Source organism: Dermacentor silvarum, chromosome 11, assembly GCF_013339745.2.
Source record: "Dermacentor silvarum isolate Dsil-2018 chromosome 11, BIME_Dsil_1.4, whole genome shotgun sequence".
NCBI lineage: Eukaryota > Metazoa > Arthropoda > Arachnida > Ixodida > Ixodidae > Dermacentor > Dermacentor silvarum.
Window position 1 is genome coordinate 20,093,160 of NC_051164.1, and position 25,306 is coordinate 20,118,465.

The 25,306-nt window shown below is 44.5% G+C and overlaps 4 protein-coding genes across 9 annotated transcripts in view; 1 reads left to right on the forward strand and 3 right to left on the reverse strand.

Annotated features, from left to right (window-relative positions):
* LOC119432888 (uncharacterized) overlaps positions 1-5,281 on the forward strand; it is an 86,408-nt gene extending 81,127 nt beyond the window's left edge. For 2 of the 3 annotated variants that reach the window (XM_049659114.1, XM_037700039.2), the window contains exons 4-5: positions 563-775; positions 4,899-5,281. In XM_049659114.1, the coding sequence (XP_049515071.1) occupies positions 563-775; positions 4,899-5,102 (417 nt within the window). In that variant the 3' untranslated portion in view covers positions 5,103-5,281. The remainder of the gene's footprint in view (positions 1-562; positions 776-4,898) is intronic. The other variant, XM_049659113.1, reaches the window with a different exon arrangement.
* Positions 1-25,306, reverse strand: part of LOC119432896 (PHD finger protein 13) — an 83,811-nt gene that overhangs the window by 46,999 nt on the left and 11,506 nt on the right. The gene's annotated exons all lie outside the window — the stretch shown is intronic.
* LOC119432886 (rho GTPase-activating protein 39) overlaps positions 1-25,306 on the reverse strand; it is a 132,198-nt gene that overhangs the window by 30,546 nt on the left and 76,346 nt on the right. The window lies entirely within an intron of this gene.
* Positions 12,417-21,624, reverse strand: LOC119432895 (ubiquitin-conjugating enzyme E2 T-like). Its single transcript, XM_037700048.2, is given in 8 exon segments — positions 12,417-12,630; positions 14,971-15,069; positions 20,421-20,440; positions 20,443-20,460; positions 20,463-20,501; positions 20,504-20,523; positions 21,125-21,194; positions 21,383-21,624. Coding segments are annotated over 8 exon segments (453 nt in total). The 5' UTR covers positions 21,492-21,624; the 3' UTR covers positions 12,417-12,552.

Here is a 25,306-nt window from a genome sequence, read left to right on the forward strand (position 1 = left end):
TTAACAGTGACTTATTTAAATGCATATTCTACCGCTATAATGAAACCTATGTGCAAGATCTAATACAGTATCGATTACAGCAAAGTGAAATATTTGTTCTAGTAGCGAAAGCATCACTCAGCATGAACTTGAAATGGTGCACTAGAGGTGCATGTGAGCTTTGGCCAGTGACTGGGTTTGGCTGGCCTGCAGTCGGCAAACCAACATGTGCTGATCCTGTGTGATCACATTGATTGTGTGTTTGCGTATAGATGACAGTGCAAAACGTATTTTTGTTTGCAAAACGCAACTTGTCGGCACAGCAGGCCACTGACGGGCAGTCAAAATCGGCAAATGCTTTGCTGGCCTGTAAAAGGCATCATGCTTGCATTTCTCTCTCATATACCCCATAACATATTTTCATCAATATCAGCGTGTAAGCTTATAAATAATATACAATAGAATGAAGGTATTTTCACGCCGGGCGTGACATTGTTGTAACGAGGTTAGATTAGTAGTATGTAGCAATATTTTTGCCAGGAACATGGGTTGTGTTCTCTCATAAACACCGGGCACCTTGCAGGCAGGCGTCGAGGACAGCTCGTTACATCAGCAGGCACAGGAAGCAGCGCTGGCCCTCGGTCGCATCTTCCAGGTGCGCGATGACTACATAGACTGCTTCGGCTCGGTCGAGCACATTGGCAAAGTGGGCACCGACATTGTGGACCGCAAGTACTCCTGGCTTCTGGTCACTGCTCTTCAAGTGGCGTCGCCCCAGCAGGCCGAAACCATACAGGTGTGCAAGTAGGGTTGCTACATTTATTCCACCAAAATACAGTGACTGGAGGTGTTAATGACACCAAGATCTCATGAGAAGGTAGCACACATCAAACTAAAGCAATAGAACGAATTTAGTAATGTTTTGTGTAACTGGAAGACACATCAGAAATGGAAAGTAACATTGTATGTAAAAGACATATTGAAACGCATACATTGTTTATCATTGTTTATCCTCTATTTGGATAAATAATGATAAAATGCCAACAACTTAGTTATCGCTAAGTGCAAGACATGCCTGCATGCATCACAGCTTTCCCTGAGTTTTATCGTGGATTCTTTCTGTTGTCTATGTTGACGACAAACCGTGTGTAATGAGATTGTATGCGTGACGTGAATAGTGTTGTACTTTCTGAAAAGCACGTGAGCACCAGCGGTTACGCTGGAATCTTCGATGAGTCATGTACAGTCAACGCTCGTTTACAACGGACTGTAATAATCCACTAAGAAAGGTCCGTTATATCCGAAGTCCGTTCTAACCAAAATTATGGCGGGAATATGTTGTGATGTGGTGGAACATTGCATATACAGTTGTATAAACTGAAGGCGACCGCAACAACTATGAAAACGTCGAAATTAAATTAAATAACAGATAAATTGGTTTGTGCAGTAGTCGTGCAACCTCCCGGCACGGCGCCTTGCTGACCGATGTTTTCCGGACGCTGGTTTCCGAAATATGGCAGTTTCCCCACGCTAAAGCACACCCACACAACGGCAAGATTAATGGTCGCCACAGCGGCGGCGAGCCACGGCTGCCGGCCGCCACGGTGACACAAGCTTCATCAAAAGTTTGTTTTTCACACAAAACAGTGGTCAGTAGAATGAACCGACGTCTTCATTTCACCTTTCGCGGCAAAAGGCGACCACTATCAAACCTGCAGCACGAACGAGAGCTGCGATACGAGGCAAGTTCGACTTGGAGCCCACGTCCGGCTGCCACCGCACTGCATGCTGGACGGCTCAATCACATCACACACTTCGCAGCGTGAACGCCGCGAATAGTTGTCTGTCTTCTTTTTGTGCAGATTAATGCGATGAGAAATAAAACCTTCTCAAAATGATGCATATTGCAATCACGGGCAGCTCTTTTTTAAGCTCCGTATGTTACGGCTTTGTTTAGCGGATTAGGCATAGCGGTACTTTGGCGACATCCGTCTAGCTTGCGTGGTCGACCCGAAAGACTCTTCGTTAGCTGGCGGGGCATTTTGCGGAGCACACCTGTTGCACAGGACAGGCCATTGTGGACAGCTTGCCACTAGAGTCTTCATCGTGAAAGAAATATTGCATTTTCACACATTACGCAAGTGGCTGGAAATAGTTGCAGTAAAGTACATTTTATTTACACGATGTAGACAAAATTTGACGAACAACTTGTCTTTTGTAGTCAATAGTCTGTTATAGCCATGTCCATTAAAACCACAATTTCTTGAATGGGTAATATAGGCAGACCAAACTAAGCGACAAGAATGGCCTGTTATATCTGAGAGTATGTTGTATGCGGATACATTGTAACGGGTGTGGTCTGTACAAATAGTTGAATGTGTTTGTCACTATGGTTCTGCCCGAGTGTCGCTAGTTTTGTGGGCACAGGCTTGCCCAATAAAAAATGTCCGACGATTACAATACTCCCTAATGCGAAATTTGAGTGCAGCTGTATACATGTTTTCATATCGTAATATATTGAGGCAAAGGATTTGAGACCGAAATCACCGCATTGACTGGCAGTGGGCCAGTACCTTCAGCGCCTTCACAGAGGGGCAGTATGGGAATCCCTGGCATGATGAGCGGCATCAGAGCCAGCTGTGGAAGAAGGTGACAAACGCGTGAGCAGTGGCACGAGCGCAAGGGGCGGTATGGGAACGCTGGCATGATGAGCGGCATCGGAGCCAGCTAGGGAAGAAGATGACAACGAAGGCGCGATCAGTGGCACGAGAGGCAGTATGGGAACGCTGGTGTGATGAGCGGCATCGGAGCCAGCTAGGGAAGAAGATGACAACGAAGGCACGATCAGTGGCACGAGAGGCAGTATGGGAACGCTGGCGTGATGAGCGGCAGCGAGCCAGCTTAGGAAGAAGATGACAACGAAGGCTCGATCAGGGCACGAGCACGAGAGGCAGTATTGGGCAAGCTGGCCGCGCGTGATGAGGCGCCATTCGGAGGCCAGCTAGGAAGAAGATGACATGAAGGCACGATCAAGTGGCACGAGAGGCAGTAGGGAACCTGGAGTGATGAGCAGGCATCGGAGCCAGTAGGAAGAAGATACAACAAGCGCGATCAGTTGACGGAGGCAGTAGGGAACGCTGCGTGATGAGCGGGCACGGAGCAAGTAGGGAAGAGATGACAACGAAGGCTTGTCGCCAGGGCACGGAGAGGCAGTATGGGAACGCTGGCGTGATGAGCGGCATCGGAGCAGCTAGGGAAGAAGATGACAATGAAGGCACGATCAGTGGCACGAGAGGCAGTATGGGAACGCTGCGTGATGAGCGGCATCGGAGCCAGCTAGGGAAGAAGATGACAAGGAAGGCACGATCAGTGGCACGAGAGGCAGTATGGGAACGCTGGCGTGATGAGCGGCATCGGAGCCAGCTAGGGGAAGAAGATGACAACGAAGGCGCGATCAGTGCACGAGAGGCAGTATGGGAACGCTGGCGTGATGAGCGGCATCGGAGCCAGCTAGGAAGAAGATGACAACGAAGGCGCGATCAGTAGCACGAGAGGCAGTATGGGAACGCTGGCGTGATGAGCGGCATCGGAGCCAGCTAGGGAAGAAGATGACAACGAAGGCGCGATCAGTGGCACGAGCACGAGAGGCAGTATGGGAACGCTGGCGTGATGAGCGGCATTGGAGGCAGCTGTGGAAGAAGGCGATGATGAACGCGCGAGCAGTGGTACGAGCGCGAGGGGCAGTATGGGAACGCTGGCATGATGAGCGGCGTTGGAGCCAGCTGTGGGAGAAAATGTCGATGAACTTGCGAGCAGTGGCACGAGCACGTTTGTGCAGTTATGCCGAGGGACGCTGTTGAGCCAGCTGTTAAAGAAGAATATGAAGAACGCGCGAGCAGTAGCATGAGCGCATTCGCGCAGTTACACCGATGCTCAATGCAGGAACGGGCGCCTAAGAGCTGTGCTCTAAAAGTTAGTTTTGTAACTCGCTGTTGTACCACGGTGTGATTCTTCACCATACCTGCCAGGTTCGGAGAAACTAAATCCGGGAGATCTTCCTACCGGCGGGGGGGGGGGGGTCAATCAGTTACACAACCCCCCCCTCCTCCCCCAACGTCAATTTCCAAGTACTGCCAGGAGAACTTCACTACAATTTTATTTAGCAATATACAAATGACCACATGAACATCAAGGTCTCACTTTTGCAAGCGTTTCGTTGCTGCTAATATTGCCTTCAAAAATTCTTACAAATTTCATTACATTCTCGGGTCTTATGTCCCACAACCACCATCTGATTATGAGGCACGCCGTAGTGGGGGACTCCGGATACACTTCTGATTACACCTTTGCCGCAGGCTTGAATAATACAATATGTAAAGTGTTTTAGTAAAACAAGTTGGCATGTAGACGGCTGGATGTTTGCTCACCACGTCAGTATGTCACCTGTAGCGGATTTACGTACTTCTTTCGTGGTTTTTCACTGTTTTATCAGGCATACTTTCAAGTGGCTTGGATAGGTGCATTTTAAGTATGCTAGACATGAAATACAGTCAAACCTCGATATAACCAACTTCGATTTAACGAAATTTGTGTTGTAACGAACTATTTTTATTTCCCCATCTTAGTTCTATTGGATTTGCTGCTATTTTTAAAATTTTTTTGTGATTAGATATATGACACACAAGAGACTGCAGACAAAGAGACACGAACCAGTGCAAAACGCTAAGTGTAAGTGCTATTGCCAGCAAGCCAACCTGTCAGATGAGCACACGTATGACACATGAGGCTTCAGACAAAAGTGTTCACAAACCACTGAAAACCATGAGAACTAGGCTTCACCAATAAGAAAAACGAAAGCAGTGGTTGTAGCAAATCGTTGTTTGCACAAAAGTAATAGTACCATTGCTATGTTGTTGCAGGCACACGTGGGACGTGGTACACCTGGTGGTGCTGACGAGGCAGCGGTGAAGGCAGTCTACAGGGAGCTGAATCTCCCAGGCCACTACGCAGCCTACCGCGAAAAGGCCCTCCGCGACCTCGATGCCCAAATCAACCAGCTGCCCCCCAAGCTGGCCGAAGTGTTGCGTCTCCAGAGGGATGCATTATTGAAACTAGACTCGTAGCTACCTGCCCCATCCCCTTCTTATCTCTAATGGACGTTGTATACCAGTTTTCAATATGAGTGTAAATTAAAACCGCATCTTTTTGATTACTCATCTATTTGCAACCAGCGTCGCACACACTTGTCACACATCATTTATCAGTTTTAGTTGCTTCCATAATAAAACATCTCTATACTATGCATGCAGACAACTGTTTTTCTTGCCACGAAGGCAAAGCTACAGCGCTCAAGCACATTCGTGAAACCTGCAATGTCGTCAGTGCTTTCTGACGACGGACATAGAAATTGCTTTATTTACCATAGTGCGTAGAATTTACCAGTCAGTGTGGACATTTTGTGCTATTTTATATTTTGCTCTTAAGGTTTGGCTAGTTGGTTAAGCATGCTTGAATTTGTGTGCAAAAACTACGAAAGGACCGGACACACAAACACAGGACACAAAGTGCAAACTATCAACTGTTTATTTTTCAGAAACTTGTGAATACTATATACATATATGCGGCCACATTGCATACACAGCGGCGCATTCCCGAGCCGACGCCATCAATTGTCGCCGACTAAACTAGTTTTTTTTTTTGCCCAGAGCTAAGTCTGGTTCTTTTCTAGTTTTTGGCTCACAAATTTAAGTATCTCTAAAGTAAATAAAATGGCATTCACATCTGGTGACTGTCGTGCACTGGCTCAGCTTGACTTGGCGACTTTAATAATGCAAACTTCAGCTACAAATGCTCTTGAAAACAAGTGAAGCAGATGGTGTGCATTGAAATCGTTTTGATTGTGGCTGCATTTTATAAAGGGGTAAACAAGCCAAGCAAAGTCTAAGAAACTGTGAGTGGTGCCGAACTCTGCCCGACTACTTAGCGCAGTAATACAGGTAGGCAATCTTGGCTCCACAGCTTCGTTTCTATTATCTGAAGTGGTTGTCTGCAAGTATTATGCATTTATCTTGTGACTCAAGAACAGAAAAGGTGCTGAGAAATGGAGTGATTGAATACATAAACCCCTTAGGGATTTTGATGTCAGCTGATCATGAGCAAATGCCTCTTTTTTAGCTAATGACAAGCCAGTTCATCATAGGCATTTTGACACTTGCTGGATGGCCGGGGCCTTTGGTTGGGATCACATAAACTAAAAATGAACCGGTGTCTAATTAACAGAACGTAGCTGCATTTGAAAGTTTGTGTGAAGGATGGTCAACAGACTTGGACAAGCGGCTGTAGCCTGAACAGAGGTTTGTAGTGCTGGAAGTGCTGTGCAGTGATAGTATGCAGTGACTGACTGTGATTGTGTATCTGTGCTCCCTTTCCTTCTATGTCTCTACTTCCTTGCCACTTTACCTCTCCTCCACTCTCTCCCCAGCGTAGGGTAGCAAACCGCATCTTCTCATCTGGTTAACCTCCCTGCCTTTTCCCTTCTGTCTCTTCTTGGATGGCTTCTTGCGTGCACAAGAAGGGGTGTTTTTTTCTTTTCTTTGATAAAGTACATGGCGGTAGACATTCTACCATCACTGCTTTTATTGAATTAGATTTTCCATGCTACTTACAGTTGTATTTTCTGTGCTCTAATCATGTGATTGAAGCATATCTTGTACCCGCCGTGGTTGCTCAGTGGGGTTGTTGGGGTGCTGAGCACCAGGTTGCAGGATCGAATCCCGGCCATGGCGGCCACATTTCGATGGGGGCGAAATGCGAAAACACCCGTGTACTTAGATTTATGTGCACGTTAAAGAACCCCAGGTGGTCTAAACTTCCAGAGTCCCCCACTACGGCGTGCCTCATAATCAGATCGTGGTTTTGACACGTAAAACCCCATAATTTAATTAATTTGAAGCATATCTTGTGAAAACCATAAGCCATTACAGTACATTTTTTGCAACAAAAGTCCTTTTAGGGCGTTGGAAAATGTGTCGATAAACCGTGGGATCTGTTGGCAGAGCTCTAGTTTGCAATCTTCCATCCACCACAGGAGTGTCTCGTCGTTCTGAGACGCCACCACAACAGCAATCGATGGAGGAAGTTGCGAAATGAAAGAGGGCTGTAGCTAGTATGTGTGGCTCTGACACAAGAGACCGCTGCTACTGCTACCTACTACAAGAGAGCTGAGGGGGCAACGTCAGTGCAGGGCAAACTGAAGCAAGGAGAGAGAAAAACAGAAGAAAGGTGAAAGGTGGAGAGGTTAACCAGAAGGGAACATTCTGCTATCTGCAGGGGGAGCTATAGAAAGATAAAAAAAGTAGAGAGAGACAGGGAGCACAGAGACTATCACAGCACAGGATTACGTGCAGCACAATGAACACCAATGCAGGCTACAGCCGCCGGTGCAGGTCTGTTGTCCTTAAAAACTGTAACAGTGCCTTCGTTGCCCTCAGCTGCGATGGCTTATAAGTCGGCGTTCTAAAATTGTTTGCTCCGATAACGGTCTGGGATCATTGAGAGCTAGCACAACTGCGAGCGATTGTGTCTGTACACTTCAGTGAGGACACTCACACGGAACGCGTCGAAGGCTCTCTTCGCGACCACACTCGTTACACGAGGCATTCTCGGCCATTCTAATGCGAAAAGAAAGACTTCGTAAAAGCAGAAGGCAATTGGTACTCGGATGCCCTGCTCAGCAATAGCTGAAAAAGTGTTCAAACATTAATTGACAGCAATCAGCTGGCAGACGTGCCTTTTTATTCATTTTGACTCTGCATCAGTCTTTACAAAGTGTGAATCCTCAATTTATTTCACTTCATTATTTCTACGGCATGATTTCATGGAGTGGTAGGACTGCAACTGTAAGCTTAATGCTTGCAACTTGGCAATGAATTTTTTTTTTTTTTGCTCCATCAAACTGAGCCACATGCAGAAACTTATTTTTCGCAGGTATGTATGCTGGCTTCGCCTACCTAGTGAACAAACCTGCCAAAGTACTATGCACACACTCTAGCTGGTGGAAAATAAGCATGGCACGCTTGGATCTACGTAGAGTCACTTCTCATTCTGTACGACATTCTCATGTACCAGCAGTTATTGGGGTCAGGTCAGCTCCCGAGTCATTTCCATTTCCTTAAAGGCTCATACACACTAGGCCGACACGACACCGATTTCGGTCTGCCGACTGTTGGCGACAGCAGTTTACAGGACAGAAAACAGGTGTAGCCCAAGGTTTAAAGGAAGGAAAACGCTTTCGCCAACAGTTGGCAGACCAAAATCGGTGTCGTGTCGGCCTAGTGTGAATAAGCTTAAGAGGGATGCACACAGCATGAAAGAAATGCTTTGGTGCTCTGCTGAAGAGAATACTGACACAACATTTTGACTTTTCAAAATTTTTTGCGTCAAATCCAGGTCCGAATCCTCAAAACCCAAGAAGAAATACTGGCAAGCCTCGCAAAGCCCTAAACAATTACTGTAATCCCACTTCTAAGAACCAGTTTCGATTTGTTTCCCAGTAGGCATTCGGCTCCAGCTGTTCGGTTTGTCAGTTATGCTGCTAGTTAGTAGCCTAACCGATGACCAAGTGAGCTGCGAGTGCTAAAACAGTGCGATGTTCTGCTCCCATGTGACCATTTTCCGTATCATGACATCAAGGGCATGCATCTCCTGAAAAATGAAAACAAATTGGTTCATACAAGTGGTGCTACTGTAAATTGGGCGAGGCTTGCCAGTACTTCTTGGGTTTTGAGGATTCGAACCTTCATTTGACACACTAAATAATGAAAAGTCATCATTACTTGGGAGCCTGCTGGAAATAGTTGAAATGTGTGTACCACTGCACGTCACAGTGCCAAGCACAATGAAGAAATGGCAATATTGCAGTGATTGGCAGCGCGTGACATACAATGAATAAATTTTGTGCACAGGACTTAGTAAAGCAAATAAATGCATTTTTATACAGGAACTTCTTTCTAAAGAGTTGACAGAAGTGATGTCCACACGGGCACAAATTTTAATAGTCTTACTGCTTTAGACTGGTATGCTTGAATTGCAACATGGCTCACAAATGCTCGTAAAGAGCGCAGGGTTTCCATTCACACATTTCAAATGCAGTTACCTTCCGTTAGGCTCTGGTTAACAGAATTTTTCAGTTTATGCAATGCCGACCAAAGGTCCCGGCCAGCAGCCCATGCGTTTCTATGGGCCCAAACTTTCATTATTTCGATAATAAAATTAGCCTTTGCCGGATAATTCAAACTTGACCAGCCATCACGCACACACCTTACCCCTATGGTGACCACAACAGCAGCCTTTCTCTACTTTGGACACACAGAAAGTGGGCGCACATGCGATTTGGGGACGTGTTAGAACAAGCGGTGTTTTTTTTTTTTTTCTTTTGGCATCTTGTTTAATTCGACCCACCAGATAACTTGACCAATTTCATCAGTCTCATCGTGGTACAACTAACGGAAGTCGACTGTAACAATTAAACCTTAATCTTGAAAAGCTAACACTTTTGCGTTATACTAAAATTTTTCGTAAATTCAAGTTTCGCATTAGGAGTGTGAGCACTTTTTGTTCACATGGGCTTAACAGATTACATGTCATGAATTAGCGTCTCGGCTATTACCCATAAAACACTTAGTGTTAGGGCCGGTGGTGTGAATCCTACTGCCTGATAAATTTCAAAATTTTCTTTCGCTTCTGCTTTTGATGCAGCAATAAGAGACTCGCAAATCCAAGAAAGAGAGTCTATAGTGCTTATTTATACAAACTATGCAGACAATGAGGCAGCATTTCTCTAGTCTCAATTCCTCTTTAATTCATAGAAACTGTACAACGCTTAGTAGTGCAATAAAAAAGATGAAAGAACATGGACGAGGCAGGAGCTGGCTCCCAAATGTACCTCTTTATTTCCCAAACAGTGAAAATCAATTCCACAGACTCGCTCGAAGGCTGGCATTTTTATATGCCAATGTGCGAACAATACATAAGGGCACTAGTAATGAACAAAGCAGAGAATTTCTTATGACCTTATGTAGCTCACTGTACACTAACATGAACATGAAGATGCTATCATATTGACATGCGTACATTATTTTTTCTCGTGACCATTTCTCACCAGCTAACCACTGTTAGGATTATGCCACACAAGGTTAACATTAAAAGTAGCAGAGCAAGTCTTCCAATCGGTAGCTACATAATGCCGAGTACATGGCACAATAAGACATGAACATGTTTTCATAGCATTTGCAATGTTTAATTGCACATTGCTAGTGCAAGAATCCATTTTGCAAATAGCAGTGACCATGCTGTTAACACGGCTAGAATGCATGCGATGTGGTACCAATTTCAATTGACAACCATAAGGAACATTTTTAGGCCTGTATTGACGCTGTAATGTGCCCTGTATCACATGAAAACCATCACATTCCCAACATGGAAATCAACTTCAGGAATTCCTCTGAATTCCTCTGGTAGGCAATAAAAAGCTGAATGGTTTGGGAAGTCAGTACATATGTCGAAATTCAGTCTGGCAATAATACTGTACAGTCGGCATGACAGAGTTAAAAGCGTCGGCTTCCTGTAGCACAATAGGTGGTGCCATGAATGGAAATGTTTGGTTCCCGTCTAAGTGCAATGACAGTGTGCTAATGAAGCCAGAAAGCCATTATTTGGAACGATTGGGACAATTCGGAACTTTTTCACACTTCGGCGCAGAAACTGGTACTGTGATCTGCTTGTTCTCCGTCCTCATTCCGTCTTAACAATTCTAAACTCCCTACCAAGCCACCCAGTACACGATTCGGCAAGCTCCAATGCTTTGGCATCAACGTGTTATTACTTGGACAGTGCAACTTATTAATTAGCATTGTAAGCTTCCACTTCGCCAGTCTAAATATGCAGAAACACACACATCTCTAATGGTGCCGTATTCTGAAACGACCACTTGGGCGATAATATTGCCTCGGAAACAATATCGCCATCAGGCGCACGCTGCTTGGCTGGTTGAGCAAAATTTGAATGACGTTGTGCTCAACAAGCCAATCAGCTCATCAAATTTTTCTAAAACAGCCAATCAGTGCGTGCCGTTGGCCAAGGCAATAGTATCGCCGAAGTGGATCTTTTCAGAATATGGTCCATGGTTCCATCTAAAATACTCTGGCAATTAGCTAAGAAAACAGGACTTTGCTGCAATTTCTCTACAGTAAATTAGTAAAAAATATTGATAGTTTGGAAAACCAGGCTAAATTTGTATGTTTGACTCTGCCTAATTTGATCCTGACTGAAGGTCCGGCTGGTGTGCCATAGATTTCTATGGGCCAGAACTTGTTACTTCAATCCCGAAACTAAGTCAGGTCATATGTTTTCAGCGTTCCGGAGAACTGCACGCGTCACAGGATGAGCCAGCGAAGCGGTTAGTCTAGGTGTGGTCCACCATCACGTTTGCGGAGCCACTCGATGAATGCAGAGTGTCAAACGCACTATATATCATAAGGAAAGCATGTGCCATAGACAGCGATAAATGCTGTCTGAGAGGGACGACAATGGACATTAGGTGTAAATAAATTTACATTCTAAGATGAGCTTCACTGGTTTCATCGTTTCCCAATCGTGGAGGCATGCTGCATTTTTCTTGCTCAATAAAGATTGTCCAGGAGCTCCAATGTCATTTCTATGTTACCGTAATTAGGAGCTGAGTGTAATTAACTTTACAATAGTTCCTACAGAACTGCTAAACCGTGTGAAAGTTAGATTCGGGGGTGCATAGAATAGGGTAAATGCTGCCACAAGAAGCAGCGGTGTGTTTGGGTCTCTTCCTGTTTCTTTTTTAATTCGACCCAATGGATAATTCAAGGTCCCAAGGTTAACACAAGTGGCAGTACTTGACTCTAAACAACGTTATTGCCTTGAAGTATCAGAAATTTCAACACAGGTTATTGCAAAGGAGATTCACGCACGACAAATATACTGATATCTTAAACATTCTGCGGTTGGAAAGACATACCTTGACATTCTCACAGCGCCGAGGCAACATTTGCTTCTCTAGTTCACTAAAACCTAAATTTTCTAAATGCAACATGACTTGGTGTTGCTAGCGTAGCACATGATCAACGAAAAAATGATCCATGGGTTATTGTGAAGTTATGATTACTAAAGCTAAACTTCCTCCAGAATGGCGTTTTTTACGGCTCATTCCATCAAAGCTTCCATTGCACAATACAGAGCCCAATGCAAGGCTGCAAGTCTGCCAGCACAGGACAAATTGGGACACTGTAGCATGATGGTACATAAAAACCGAGTCATGAACATCACTGCAGGGCTGATAAAACATAAACAAAGGCATGAATGGGCTATATGCTCAGTGAAGAGATCCTGGCAAGCCCTATGTTTAAAAATCTAAAATAAATAAGTGCACCGGAGTATGAACAAGAACTTATTCTTAGTTCCCGATCTCCTTGGAGATGAAACAAGGAAAACCCACTGGCCCAAGTGGGCGCAGTGTGAACAAGACTAGGTCGGCGTGCTGAAGGTTCAGCCCATGGCGTGGCGTCGCGTGTGTTCAGCGGCCAGCCTGTTGAACACTTCCCTCTGGTACTTGAACTGGTCAGCCTGGGGAGGGATAAAGAAAAGAAAGTGGTGCACAGAGGTCTTAATTTTGGGTGCGAGTTTCTTTTCTGGCATGCAATTAAATTTGTGTCTAAGATAATTGCAGGCTTTAAATTCAAGTGCTATTTATGTGATATGCCGCCGAACACTTCAGTATTTTTATTTAGATCAGGAAATTCATGAATTAGTCTTATGCTAATTAATGAATTAATTTTAAGATCATTAGTTTTCCTCAGGCAACACGGCCTCTTCTTTGCTGTCCCTGTCCCTTGAAACGACTAATCAACGTCTGTATCCTCGAGCTGGAGTCTGAAAGAAGTGTTTGAATTTCTGCATCACTCTAGAAACGCGGATTTTTGCGCCGGTCTGCCATGTCTGAAAATGAGAGACGTGAGAAACACCGACAGTTGACAAGTTTTGTCGCACTAGGGGTGTGTATCGACAGCCACATGATCATACTAGGAACTGCACTTTTAAGGAACACTTAAGTAAACAGTGAATCAATTTACTACACATAATAAAGCCAGGTTCCGGCTAAACCACTGCCTTGTTGACGCTCAAATTCCACAGTGCCACATCTTGCACAGCCATGCAGCCAAAGCGCCAGAATCAACGTGGGATTTAAGCTGGGCTAGTTTGCTTACGCTTGAATACGGTGAACAGTGCAGACAACGGGAGAAGTGGCACCACACATTTATCCTGTTCGTATCTCGTGTCCTGTTGTATGCACTCTAGGCCATGTTGCTACGAGATCAGTGCACATTTTGAGATTTCTGTGCTGGTTATAGTACCCACAATGCCTCCTGTATTTTTTTAAATGGCCTGCCCAGGGACAGTAAACCAAAGTTCACTTATAGGGTGCCACCTTCCCAATAGTTGGTCACAATTTATGAGGCGTTGTTAGCATCATATCAATTTTCTCTCACTGCCTGTCGTGTGAAAACAAAGGAGTGAGTACGGTGCGGCAGCCGTGCTTGGCAAAAGCTGGCCATGCTCAAGCAACAACAGGTCTGGGAATGCGGCCTCGACACAGTGAACCACAGGCTACAGTGTACTGCAGAGCAACTGGGCAGGCATTGTAAAAATACAGGGGGACGTGGCCCCAAGTTTAAATTCCACTCTTATATGAAATCGCATGCATATGAATCCAAGGAAAGCACAGGGAAATTATTTGTAGTTGTAATTGAAATATACAAATGATAGCTTAAAGTGAAATGGAAGTAGACGAAAAAACAACTCGCGGCTGGTTGGGAGCAAAACCTACAGCCTTTGCCTTATACGTGAGATGCACCACCAATTAATTGTGCTATGAAGATGGTTGTTCGAATGTCCACGTTCATGGGTATTTTTGTGTGTGTAACAATGGGAGTGGTATTAGGCAGTTAGCGTCACACAATGCGACGGTTGTGAGTTTGGCTCTCGCTGGTGGCAAGTTCCCTTTAATCTATCATTTGTACACTTCAATTAAAACTACGAATAACTTCCCCTATGCTTTCCTTGGCTTCCTTATCTGTTGGCTTCATATGGTTTACTAACAGAAATTGGGCCCATTGGTTCCCCTTCTTTTCTTTCTTATACGAAATGCAATTTAACGTGACTGCTTTCAGTTTTGTGAAAAGATTGTACGCTAGTGTTCACATGTCTTTATACTCCGTTTCATGCACAGCAGGCAATGCTATTACATGGAAGGCATTGCAGAGCCCAGCCCATTTACAGCTGAACGTGCTAAGTGACACATTTATGCGACCAGCAGCGCACCACTTGCCTCCGTGAACAAAACATTGTTTGTTGCATCCTGGACACACACACAAATAATACATGATTTGACATGACCTCAAGTCCACAAGCTGTAGTTCTAATATAGTATACAAGGTAGCTATTCCATAGACAGTATCGCAGATCTAATACAACTGCATTGGCAAATGCCAAGAGTGAGACTCGTATGACCACTCTACTTGCCTAACTTCCGTAGAGTTACTTGCTAGGCATGGAATGAAGTATGGGGTCGATCTTAAGATCACTGTTGCAGTTTTGTGTGAAGGCATCATTTGAGATAGGGAACATGAGAGTACATCACCAGAGCATTGAGAGGAAGTGAGTTAATTAACACAACACAGCCGTTATTTACAGCAAGGCATCTCTAATAAAATGTTTTTCACGAGACCATAGGAATGAAATGTAGTAGCAGCAAGGAAAACTTATTAAGCAAACAAAGCCTGGTCACTATGATAGTATCACCATCATGAAGACCACGCTTAAGCAGCATTACAATGGACAAAGAGGACGGATCAGTGAAGTTCCACTGCATATGACAATCACTGTCACGGACTGTAGTCGACTCACAAGTTCTGGCACAAGTGGATCATCAGGATTTGGCTGTGCCAGCAGGGCGTGAAGTGACAGGAGGACGACCTTGAGGTTCAGCGATGGCCGCCAGCGACCCTGCACATAACAACACCAATGGCAAAGAGTTAACAGCCATTTCCGGGCCCACTAAAGTAGTAAGCATTAGCGAAGACTAGGCTGTGCAAACACGCACATACAAAAGCCACTGGACGAGTGTCCGAATCCGAGCCAGCTGGTGCACAGTCTAAATAACCGTCAGCTGAAACAACGCACCAAAGAACATGAAGCCACGAGACGCACCACTGTCTATAGACAATGTCCTGTTCACAGAATATAATGCGTTTAAGTATGCCAGCGGGCAGGAAGCATTCCATCGTCTTCTTGATTAACAAACGTCTGAAAACTATGCCCACGTTCTTTATTGAAACATGAATATAGACGGCAGCCCTTGCACCGGGTATCATGTCACGTTTCTTTTGAGCATCGTTTCAGTAGACAATTCGTGCAAACTTGCTACTTTCTTGTGTCCCCTGACACACTGCTTCCCCCGCAAGACACACGCTATCGCAGCAGTCCGCGTCACAGTGAGCAGCTACGACAACAAATGGTGCTAGCACTCTGATGCTAGTGCCATCCAATGACTAGATAGCTCGGGCAAGAGAGAGCACAGGAAAAATGCAAGAGGGTACACCAGAACAGCATAGAACGGTGGAAGAAGAAAGATCAAAGAAATATGTACCGAACCCACCCACACAGTCATTCACAACATAAGCACAGTTAACACCGGTAAATGCTAAAGCCGTTGGTGCATGTCTGTTGCCCTTAAGAATTGTGGTAGTGCATTGGTGCAGCCTAAACAGAGAGTGTATAACATATGCCTACTGTGTACCGGCCGTTTAACCCGCGAAAACAGTTGCTCATGGAGAACGCGACAATGGTAGGCAAGCCGACGCCTTTGTCAGAGCCATCTCCAACTACGATTATTCGGGCAAACAGTAGGACATGCCAGGACAGGTTCGGGCAATTTGCAAGGGGACATTAGAGAGTTTTAGAATAGAGGCCCCGAACGTTTTAGGGCCCCAAATAAATAGTGTCGACGTCACTGCGCATGCGCGAGACGCAAAGTGCGTTTGGGTTTTGAGTCGGGCACGCTATTTCACCGATTTAGCGGGAGCCCCAAAAGCTGCCCCAAAAGCTTTGCATCAAGAAACATGGCGGCACCCATCGAAGTAACGGCTCTAGCCGAGCGCCAAACTGGGCTCGATTCGTGGTAATGCATGAAGTTTGTAAACTGGAGAAGTGACTGCGGTTATCGCTTTCTCTCATCTAACGTGTGTAATGAAGACTGATTTACTAGATGCCACTGATTCCGAATTCGATTGTCGATTTCATGGCTTGTAGGCCTAACGTGGATTAGCTTGGCTGGTGAAGGCACGTAAAGTTGGTTACTCAAAATTAAGCGCAACCAATTGCTTGCTGCTAAAGAATAAACCTCTAAATTGTAATTAACAACTACAACACGAAAGTCAAGGTTACTCTCTTATCATAAATGGTATAGTTTATTTTAATATTATAACACTTTTCTTTGTGACCATAGTGGCGCTGCAAGCGCAAGATGCTATTCGCAAACGCAAAGCCCTATTCCAAAACTCTTCACTCCTGCATGCCCAAGCTTACATCCACAAAGCTCTTTGGGGCCCCTATTCTAAAACTCTCTATTCCTTCACATGATTTAAGGCAACCAAGAAGTGAACCAGACACAGATGTCCTTCTGGGATACCACTGGGCCCAAACTGCCACGTCCATGTTGGAAAAGGGGTCACTGTAGTTCCCTCTTTGTGCACAGTGATGTACGTTTGTTTGGGCCAAGCAAATGCCAACCTCTCCTTGGAGGAAAAAGACTGCAAACCTCCACATTGGCGGAGGATGATGTCATCCATATCCTGACGCAGGATTGGGGGAAGGTGGCGGGACCAGGACGACGGAAGTGTTAATTAAAGGGACCCTGAAACAATTTTGATGATTTCGTACAAACGTACTGAGTCGTCAGTGTAGGTCCTTCTGATTATTAATTGACGCATCTAAGTGCTCCACGTAAAGCGTGCAATTTATTATAAGGTGTTAAAAATGTACATCGCTACTGATTGCAGCACGCCACTCTCCTGAGTTTTCAGCCGCCCCTGACCAAGTGACGGGAGGTGACTATATAACATCAGTAGGGCGAGCTATCCAATTGCCTGCCCTGGTGCGTCATTGATAATTTTTCCAACTTAAATGGTGAACAAATGCTGTTCGTGATAGTTGGAATGTTGGTTAATTTGTTTCTATAAAAAAAAGTTACAGAAAGAGAATGCACAAGGACAATTTATCAGATTCACTACACTCAAGCACTTCCAGCACACAGCAAGTATTGTCTGCTTGTGTTACAACGTGCTTCGTGTTGACGAGAGCTGCGCGGTCAGTATTGGTCTCGATCTTTCTTTTCGCAAGCACCGTGGTTCGCCCTTGTTACATTGTGTGCTGCAAATGTAGCAACTGGCAAAGCTGTGACATCGTGTCCCTCTGCAAGGCAGCAGACGAGCGGAGTGGCTGCAGCGCATCGGACTGTCGGTATCCGATCGGCCCCAGCATCTACCCGTTTGCGGCCATCACTTCACGCCAAAGGATTACTACCACAATAAAGTTTAGCGTGTCCGGTATTTGGGTAAATGCAAGCGCAAGTGTTCTGGGCGTTTTACGGGATAAACAGAGGTGCAAACGTGAGCTGCTTGCACGGTGCAGCCACCTGGCGACAAAAAGCTCAACCAAACACGGAGCTAATGTATAGCAGTAACCAAGTGTATTCTATACTTTGCTGCTGGCGCAACTTTTCGGCAGGAGCCTAATCTTGAACACGTTGCCTTTTTATATGTTTAAAATGTTTTACATTTGGTTACAGCAATATTAGCTCTGTATTTGGCTGGTTAAGCTCTGCAACACTAGATGGCTGGACTGTGCATGCCGATGGGCCCACTCGCATACATCTACCCTAAAGCTCCTTCATCACAGGAGTAGTAGTATGGAGGGGCTTTAGTTTACGCCTCTGCCCATCCGTCAAAACGTCCAGCTCACCTGTGGTTACCGAAATACGGACATGCTCGGCACTGCAACCGAATGCTCGCAATGCCTTGCTGCATGGATAGCTCTTGCTGGGGATCGACGGCCGGCAGCTAGCAGAGAGGTTGTAGAGGCTTCGCACGCTGGCTCCAAGACAACGGAAGTAGACGACGTGATGTCACATGACGCAGTGAAGGCGGAGCTTAGTCTCGATCACTCGGAGAACGAGTTGAGGAGAAAGCATGGCTAGGGAGAAGGGTAACTTGTAATCGCCCATAGCTCCGTTCAATATGAGACGCTTCGCTTAAATTGTGATGCGAACGCGAACGTTTTAGTAGCTGTACCCTACGCATCTACAAAGTCCTGGATGTCAGGCCCAGCCTCACATTCTTTACCACCATGGTGTCTGAAGTTCTGTAGAGCTCCAGTCACAAGAATACTTCTACAATTAATGTGACACCACAAGGTTTCGTTAAGAACAAAATGACAGTCATTTCTGCCTGCCACTACAGCAGCCTTGAACTAATGCCGGTATGCCGCATGAATTTGAATCTTTCCTGGAGCGCATTTTTTTTTTACCACATGAGATAAATTCAGAGTTGCATTCATGCAGTAGCAATTACGCCAATGTCACCATCACTTATATATGTGATCTATGGAGGCCAGCGTGAAATTTCAGGCTAACAGCAAGATCGCCGCTCTGTAGAACATGTTTGGTATGTAATGATAGCCAAACTGAAGCACCTTAGTGAAAAGTGCGCAATGAGTGGCTACGAATTAAACGGGCAGTAAATACATTGTATATTGAGCGGTAGCCATGTTGGGAATCACATCACTATGGCTAAAAAAAGCTTTCACTGTATTTGACAAATATTTCAACCCTTGCATAAGCAACCTCATGAAGGCAATACACACTACAAAAACTATGTTAAAACAGTGGCAGTCATGTTACATGCTGGCAGTCAAAACAAGAGGGCCAGGTAAAATAACCGACTAGCTGAAATAAATGAGCCCATTTCCAATAGGTAGCAGCAGGCTACTGCTTGTTTCTTGATGTTCGAACTGCACTTGCTAGAAGAAAAGGGATCGCATACTGTTAAGCCAATATGACAGGGTGTCTACTGTGTTGGCATTTTCAAGTTCCCTGGTTTTTCCAGGTTTTCGATGACTATTTCTATCATAATTTCCTGGCAGTCTATGACCCTAGAGGTTCAAGCACAAGGAAAAATTAGTGGGTTAAAAGGTTATTACACCATCCCGTAATTTTCAGTACGCTGTAAATCAGGTGCGATGTACTATATCACATTTGACTGAATCGGCAGTTTCATAATATTCCAACCACCCATCCAGGCTCACACTAACAAAACCAGCAAAAGACACCATTATTTGCAGCTTGTGTGGGTCCGGCTGCAGAAATGTGCTCCATTCTGGCATACCACTGCATTTATCATAAGTGCTGCAATTACCACTTTCTCCAATTCAAAGCAACCAGTGTGAAAATTCTTTTTTTTTTTTACCCCCGAATTATCTAGAATTGACAAATCCCCAGAATATTATATGAAAATTCCGTCGACACTCCTGAATAAGTTTTCTGTAATCTCATCACTTGGGAGTACTCACGATAAAGTACTCACCTTTATGCGAGTTCTTGAGCATAAGCTCGATTCTCCAGAGACCCCTAGCTTGTACTACATATATTGCACAATATTGCCAATCCTTTGCGAAATTAACTCCTGAGCGATTACATAAAATATTCATCCCGGATATTAAGTCAGATGCATGCACAGCTGCATGGAAGTGAATTATATTTTAGCGTCAGTGGTGGAGAATCTAGACCATTGTGTTCACATACGAAAAAACCATAGGGTGCATTCCAAATACTGCACGTTGGCATGAAAATCCAGAATGCAGCATCAACATCCTAACTAGTTATGCGATGCTACACTTTCTCTGTTTACAAGAATTGATATTTGGGTGAACTTGTAGGATTGCGTGATGCCTTAGGAGTGCAAAATGACGACAACAAAAAGAGAAAACGACAGAATAAGCGCCAACTTCTAATTAAAGTTTACTCCTAACAAAAAGCACTTCTGCCATCACAAAAAAAAAAAAAAAAGAAAAAGCAAGAACAATCAGGGCACGTGCACCCTCAAAACATAATCTCTGTGTTGGGGCCAAGAAAAGCAACTTTTACTATACAAACATCAGGGTGTTTCACATTTGTAGCATACCAGTCAGTAATATACAAACCAACTTGAAAACAATTATATGCCTGAGCTGTCTTTGGGCTTCAAGTGGCTATGACAAAACGTAATTGTTAGCTGCCACCCGAATCCCATCGCCTGCCTCACCTTCGGTGGCATCTGGAGCAGTCTAGGCAGATGCGGCCGTAGAGTCCACGTTGGGGTGGTACACCGGTGTCTGGAACATGCCACGGGTGCCTCAAACGGGTACCTGCACAGTGCCACCACAGAGACAAATCATCACCTCCGTGCAGAAATACCTGCGGCAACAGGCTGCGCACTCAGGAAAGTCGGCCAATATTTGGTGCAAAGTGCAATCACTCTGCCAAATAAATATTGAAATATTGGAAGCATTGCACTGTTAGTGGTGCTTGATCATAAATTATATTGTACTGCATTATGAGATAAGCGCACCACCAACATAAAGCAAGCAACTTGTCATGCGGCAGCAGTGTCGAACTCATCACTCGTAAATTGGCTACATAGTAAGAAAATCGAATTACGTTGCAGTTAAGTAACGGCGCGAAAATTTATTTTCTTTACAAGGCTGCTGAACAAGATTATAAAGAAACAACCGGTTGTGGTGTGTGTGTGTTATATATATATATATATTATATATATATATATATATATATATATATATAGAATTCGATCAGCACCTCACTTCTATCTACGTATCTAATAATCATCCTACCAGTGGATTGTGTCGTTGAGCATGCGGGTGAACATTCTGTACGAGAAAGGCATGCGCTCAGTAGTTTCAAACGAGATACGAGAGATGACAGCAACAGCGCGGGGTGCATGGGCCGCACCTTTCGGGGATGCGAATGTTGAGTTTGAAGGTTCCGCCTTCGTACGGTGTTCCGCTTGCTCCGGTGATGGCTGCAACGATCGAAAGCATAGACAGGCTCAGAAAATGACATTAATCGTGGGCACTAACACGAACTGGGCTCTTGAAAGCGTGATAATTGCGGAGTGAAAACGAAACAATACTTGCGCTCCGTTATACTCGACTCGTTCACAGCTTCCGCGTCCCACGCCCGCTCGTGCTCTGTAAACGAGATACTCACCAGCTTCAAAGCTGTCCAACATATCGGCGACCGGGTTGCACACGATGCCAGGAGGCAATTGCGAGTTGAGCATCTCCAGCTCTCTCTGAATCCGCATGTTACGAAGCATCGTAGCTTTCGGGAAATTCGTCCCGCAAGGCTTGGTGCGTCGATATACGTTTATGACGAGAGTTCCGTGCCCACTCGTACGTGAGACAATATGCTGGTAGGAAATTGACACAAGCAAAAAATCAGCATACAACTTCAGTGATTAACGGCACGCAAGTCTAGACGCGTTCGTAGTTCGTGGCTCGCGGTGCCGGCCGTCATTCCATAAAGGCGCGCGCCAGCTAGAAACGGATTGGCCAGCTGCGCTATGACGAAAGCCGTGCAAGTGTGCTATTTTGACGTCTCAGGTTTTGAGCTTTGACGTCCCGCGCATTTTGAACGGAACTTTTGTGCAGATGCGTCTGTTGTATCCGTTTTCTCACACCGTGGTTGTACGACATATTTTGCACGGAGACAAGTGCAGCCTCGAATCCTGTGGAATGCGTCTTGACCATCGGTGGAAGTAAACAGTCACTCACTACACACTCTGCCGTGTTTCGCTCAGCACTATTCCAGGAGAAACGCGACCGCCATTCACACGGCACTTCGGTGCATTCTAGTCATGGGTTTGTACCAACACGTTATCGTACGTCACGACATCAACAATGTGCCGCAGTATTATAAAATCGCCTTATTTGGCTGTTTCGTCCATTTATTTAGTCGTCGGCCGGACTTTCCGATGCAAAAGCCACGTTTTCTCGCGCTACCAAGTGGAGCGTCCGTTAGACAGAGTAAACAGGCTGTGGTCAGTGGTAGCGCTGTCATAAAATAAGGAACCTGAAGCTGTGTCGCTTCAAAATTCTTTCTAACTCTCTTCTTTCTCTCCTCACTCCCCTTACCCCACAGACGCTCAGCTGTGCTCCCACATGGCTGCCGAAGTAGCGTTTTTTTCCGCACCACAATTTGCCACACACACACTTTAGTTCGATGTCTATAGTAAACATTTCTGAACACTCTTGAAACTGCTTGCCACTGAGGACCTTGATTTCTTAGTCTTCTCCACGCAGAAGTTTGCAACAAGAGGCCCATACTGTACTACATTCATATATATATATATATATATATATATATATATATATATATATTGCTGTCGCCTCACAGCTGCACACTGAATAAGCTGGGGGGTGTGTGAATGGTAGAAAAATTAGAATAATATGAATAGCATAATTCCATCTTTGAATCAAGTAGTCGGTATTAGTAAATACGAGTATTCTTCAAATAGTTTGAGTCCTAAAGTGTGTGCAACAGACATATAATTTGAGAAAAATGCGGGAAATTTAATCCCAGTGGCCATAGTGGACATAAAATGTGAGAAGTTACAGCCAGTGGGGCACTGGACTGAGAGGCTCCAAATCTTTTCCATTGCAATACAGTTATTATTATTCATGGTGGATCACGCTATACATGCTCGTGGAGCCAGACTTTTCCTTCTAAAACCACAAACATCTGCACTCTTTGAAGGACACTAGGTATGCAAGGAAACTACCTATTTGTTCCTAATGCTCCATTTGAATTTTTAATAAAGCGCTTCATAACCTGCAATGTTATGACAGACACTACTATATATAGGATATGAACATAATTTTATATAAAATGTTGATCGCTTCTGAATAAACATTTTGTCATCATCATAACAAATGTGAAAAGCAGTGTTTTTATCTGAAAACTGTTCAAAAAGTATCCAATATCCTATTCGTTCTGGCACTATTCGATCTGTATTCTCGGTCGCAAAATTACTATTTGCACACCCCTAGGCACAGCCCAACCAAACCATTTCACCATCTACATCGTCACCTCCGGCACACTGGTTGTCAGTTTTTTAGATAATAGCCTCACCTTTTTTTCTTTTTTGTATTTCTCGGCCTTACCCATGACAGTAGCTGAGAGAACTGAAAGTCTGGTCTGCTGGTCACTTAGGATAACAAGCACAAACGTACCTTCATCTTGGTGAGCAGCGTCCAAGCCATTCTGAAAATTTGGCAATGCTTCACTGGCACACCTGTAAGCCAAATTTGCACGAGGAGGTGCAATTTTGGCTTGCCCATGAATTGAAACACCTTGATTAGTCACTCAAATTAATTACCCAGAGATTCCTGTACAGCACATAGATACCTACCTCTCTATAGAGCATCTGCAACAACTCTGTTCTTTACACTTCATAGAAACTTTTCGCACATGCATAAGCTCAGCTTGGATTCCGCTGCAGTATCACTTCAATGCGAGAAACAAAGTTTATGTAGCAAACAATGAACAAACTCGGTGGTTGTAAACTGCTGAAGGAATCGCAAGCATACCGTGCTTCGCCATATTAAGGACATAGGTTACAAGGAATGCGAATTTCGAGAAATGCAGTAGCAACGTGCCGACATCGCATACCAACATCGTGAAGCAAACGTTTGAAGGGGCTTGAAGGTCAAACACAACACAAGAGCTTACAATGAACACTGCTCTGCTAATTGTAGAAAATGTCGCACAGAATGCGCTTTTCTTCCACGCTTACGTCAAGTACCTAGTACGGCTTTTCTTTTACACATATAATAAGGCACATAAGAATGTTCACACTCAAAATCGATGCATTTGACCATTAATGTAGATCGTTATTTTGCCTATGCTTCGTATGTATACAATGTGTGCATTTTGTTTTTCTGGTGACCATATATATTGAATTTCGATTTTGCATGAAATGCATACTTGCCTTTGTTGCTTGCGTGTGTTATAGATACCACATTACATTAAGGTTTCCATTATTTCATAGGTCTTCCTTACATTCCACCCACTCTGGGACTTCTGCTTTGAAATTATAACTCAATAAATTTCAACTTTAACCATATGCAGCAGCAAGTTGCCCTAGCTTGTCACCACAGAAAGTAACCTGTCATAGTGATCTTCAGAAGCACAATGAATGCTGTTGAATGAACCTATCGGGAAGCGTTGCGCGTACAAACGGACAAACACAGGAAAAAGACGTGAACGGATAGAGCGCAAACATGGTTCTGAATTTAAATTTCACGAGAACCCATTTCCGAGTTCTATTTTATCTCAACTATAACTGAGAACCTTGAACATTTCCACAGAGGCAATTCACTCTCAACCAGTACCACTTCGAGTTTAACCAGTTTAAGCATTAGGTACTACGCATTGGCAGAACAATGCGACCGATACTATTTCAAGCTATAAACCTTTGCATGGCAAACTGTACTTGTTTGAAAGCACAAGACAGTGTGCTACTTGAATGTGCTTCACTTACGCCAGATCTTATTCACGACAACTTACGTTTTGATGGGTTCTGCTGAGCTTTGTTTGCCTCACAGATGCTGCTTCGATTTGCGGTTCAGGGCGCTCCTTTTAACCCCAGTGTGGCCACACAAAGGTAAACTTTACAAGTCAGCATCAAAAGTTTACATACTTAAAGCGGAGAAAATCTGGAATTTTATAACCTTTGTGGCCGTGGCCAGTAAAAACCATATACCACTATGTTCGTACATGCTAGAAATACAAACAACAGGCTGCTGAAATAATCAGCTGTTTCCCAGAACCTGTGGTTGAAAAACTTTTGAAGCCGACTGTACAAATACAGCGCTGAAGCTGTCCAACACACACAGCTGAAAGAAATACAGTGGCACCACGACGCAGCAGACCTACGAGGGTGAAATATGATTCTGCCAAGTCGTGAAGGCAACATTGCTTTGGTGCCCTAATATCTAATGCTGACATAAGGTCCACGAATCTGCCAAGACCTTCTCTAATAGCAGCTGGAAATAATCAGCTGTTTCCCAGAACCTGTGGTTTGAAAACTTTTGAAGCCGACTGTACAAATACAGCGCTGAAGCTGTCCAA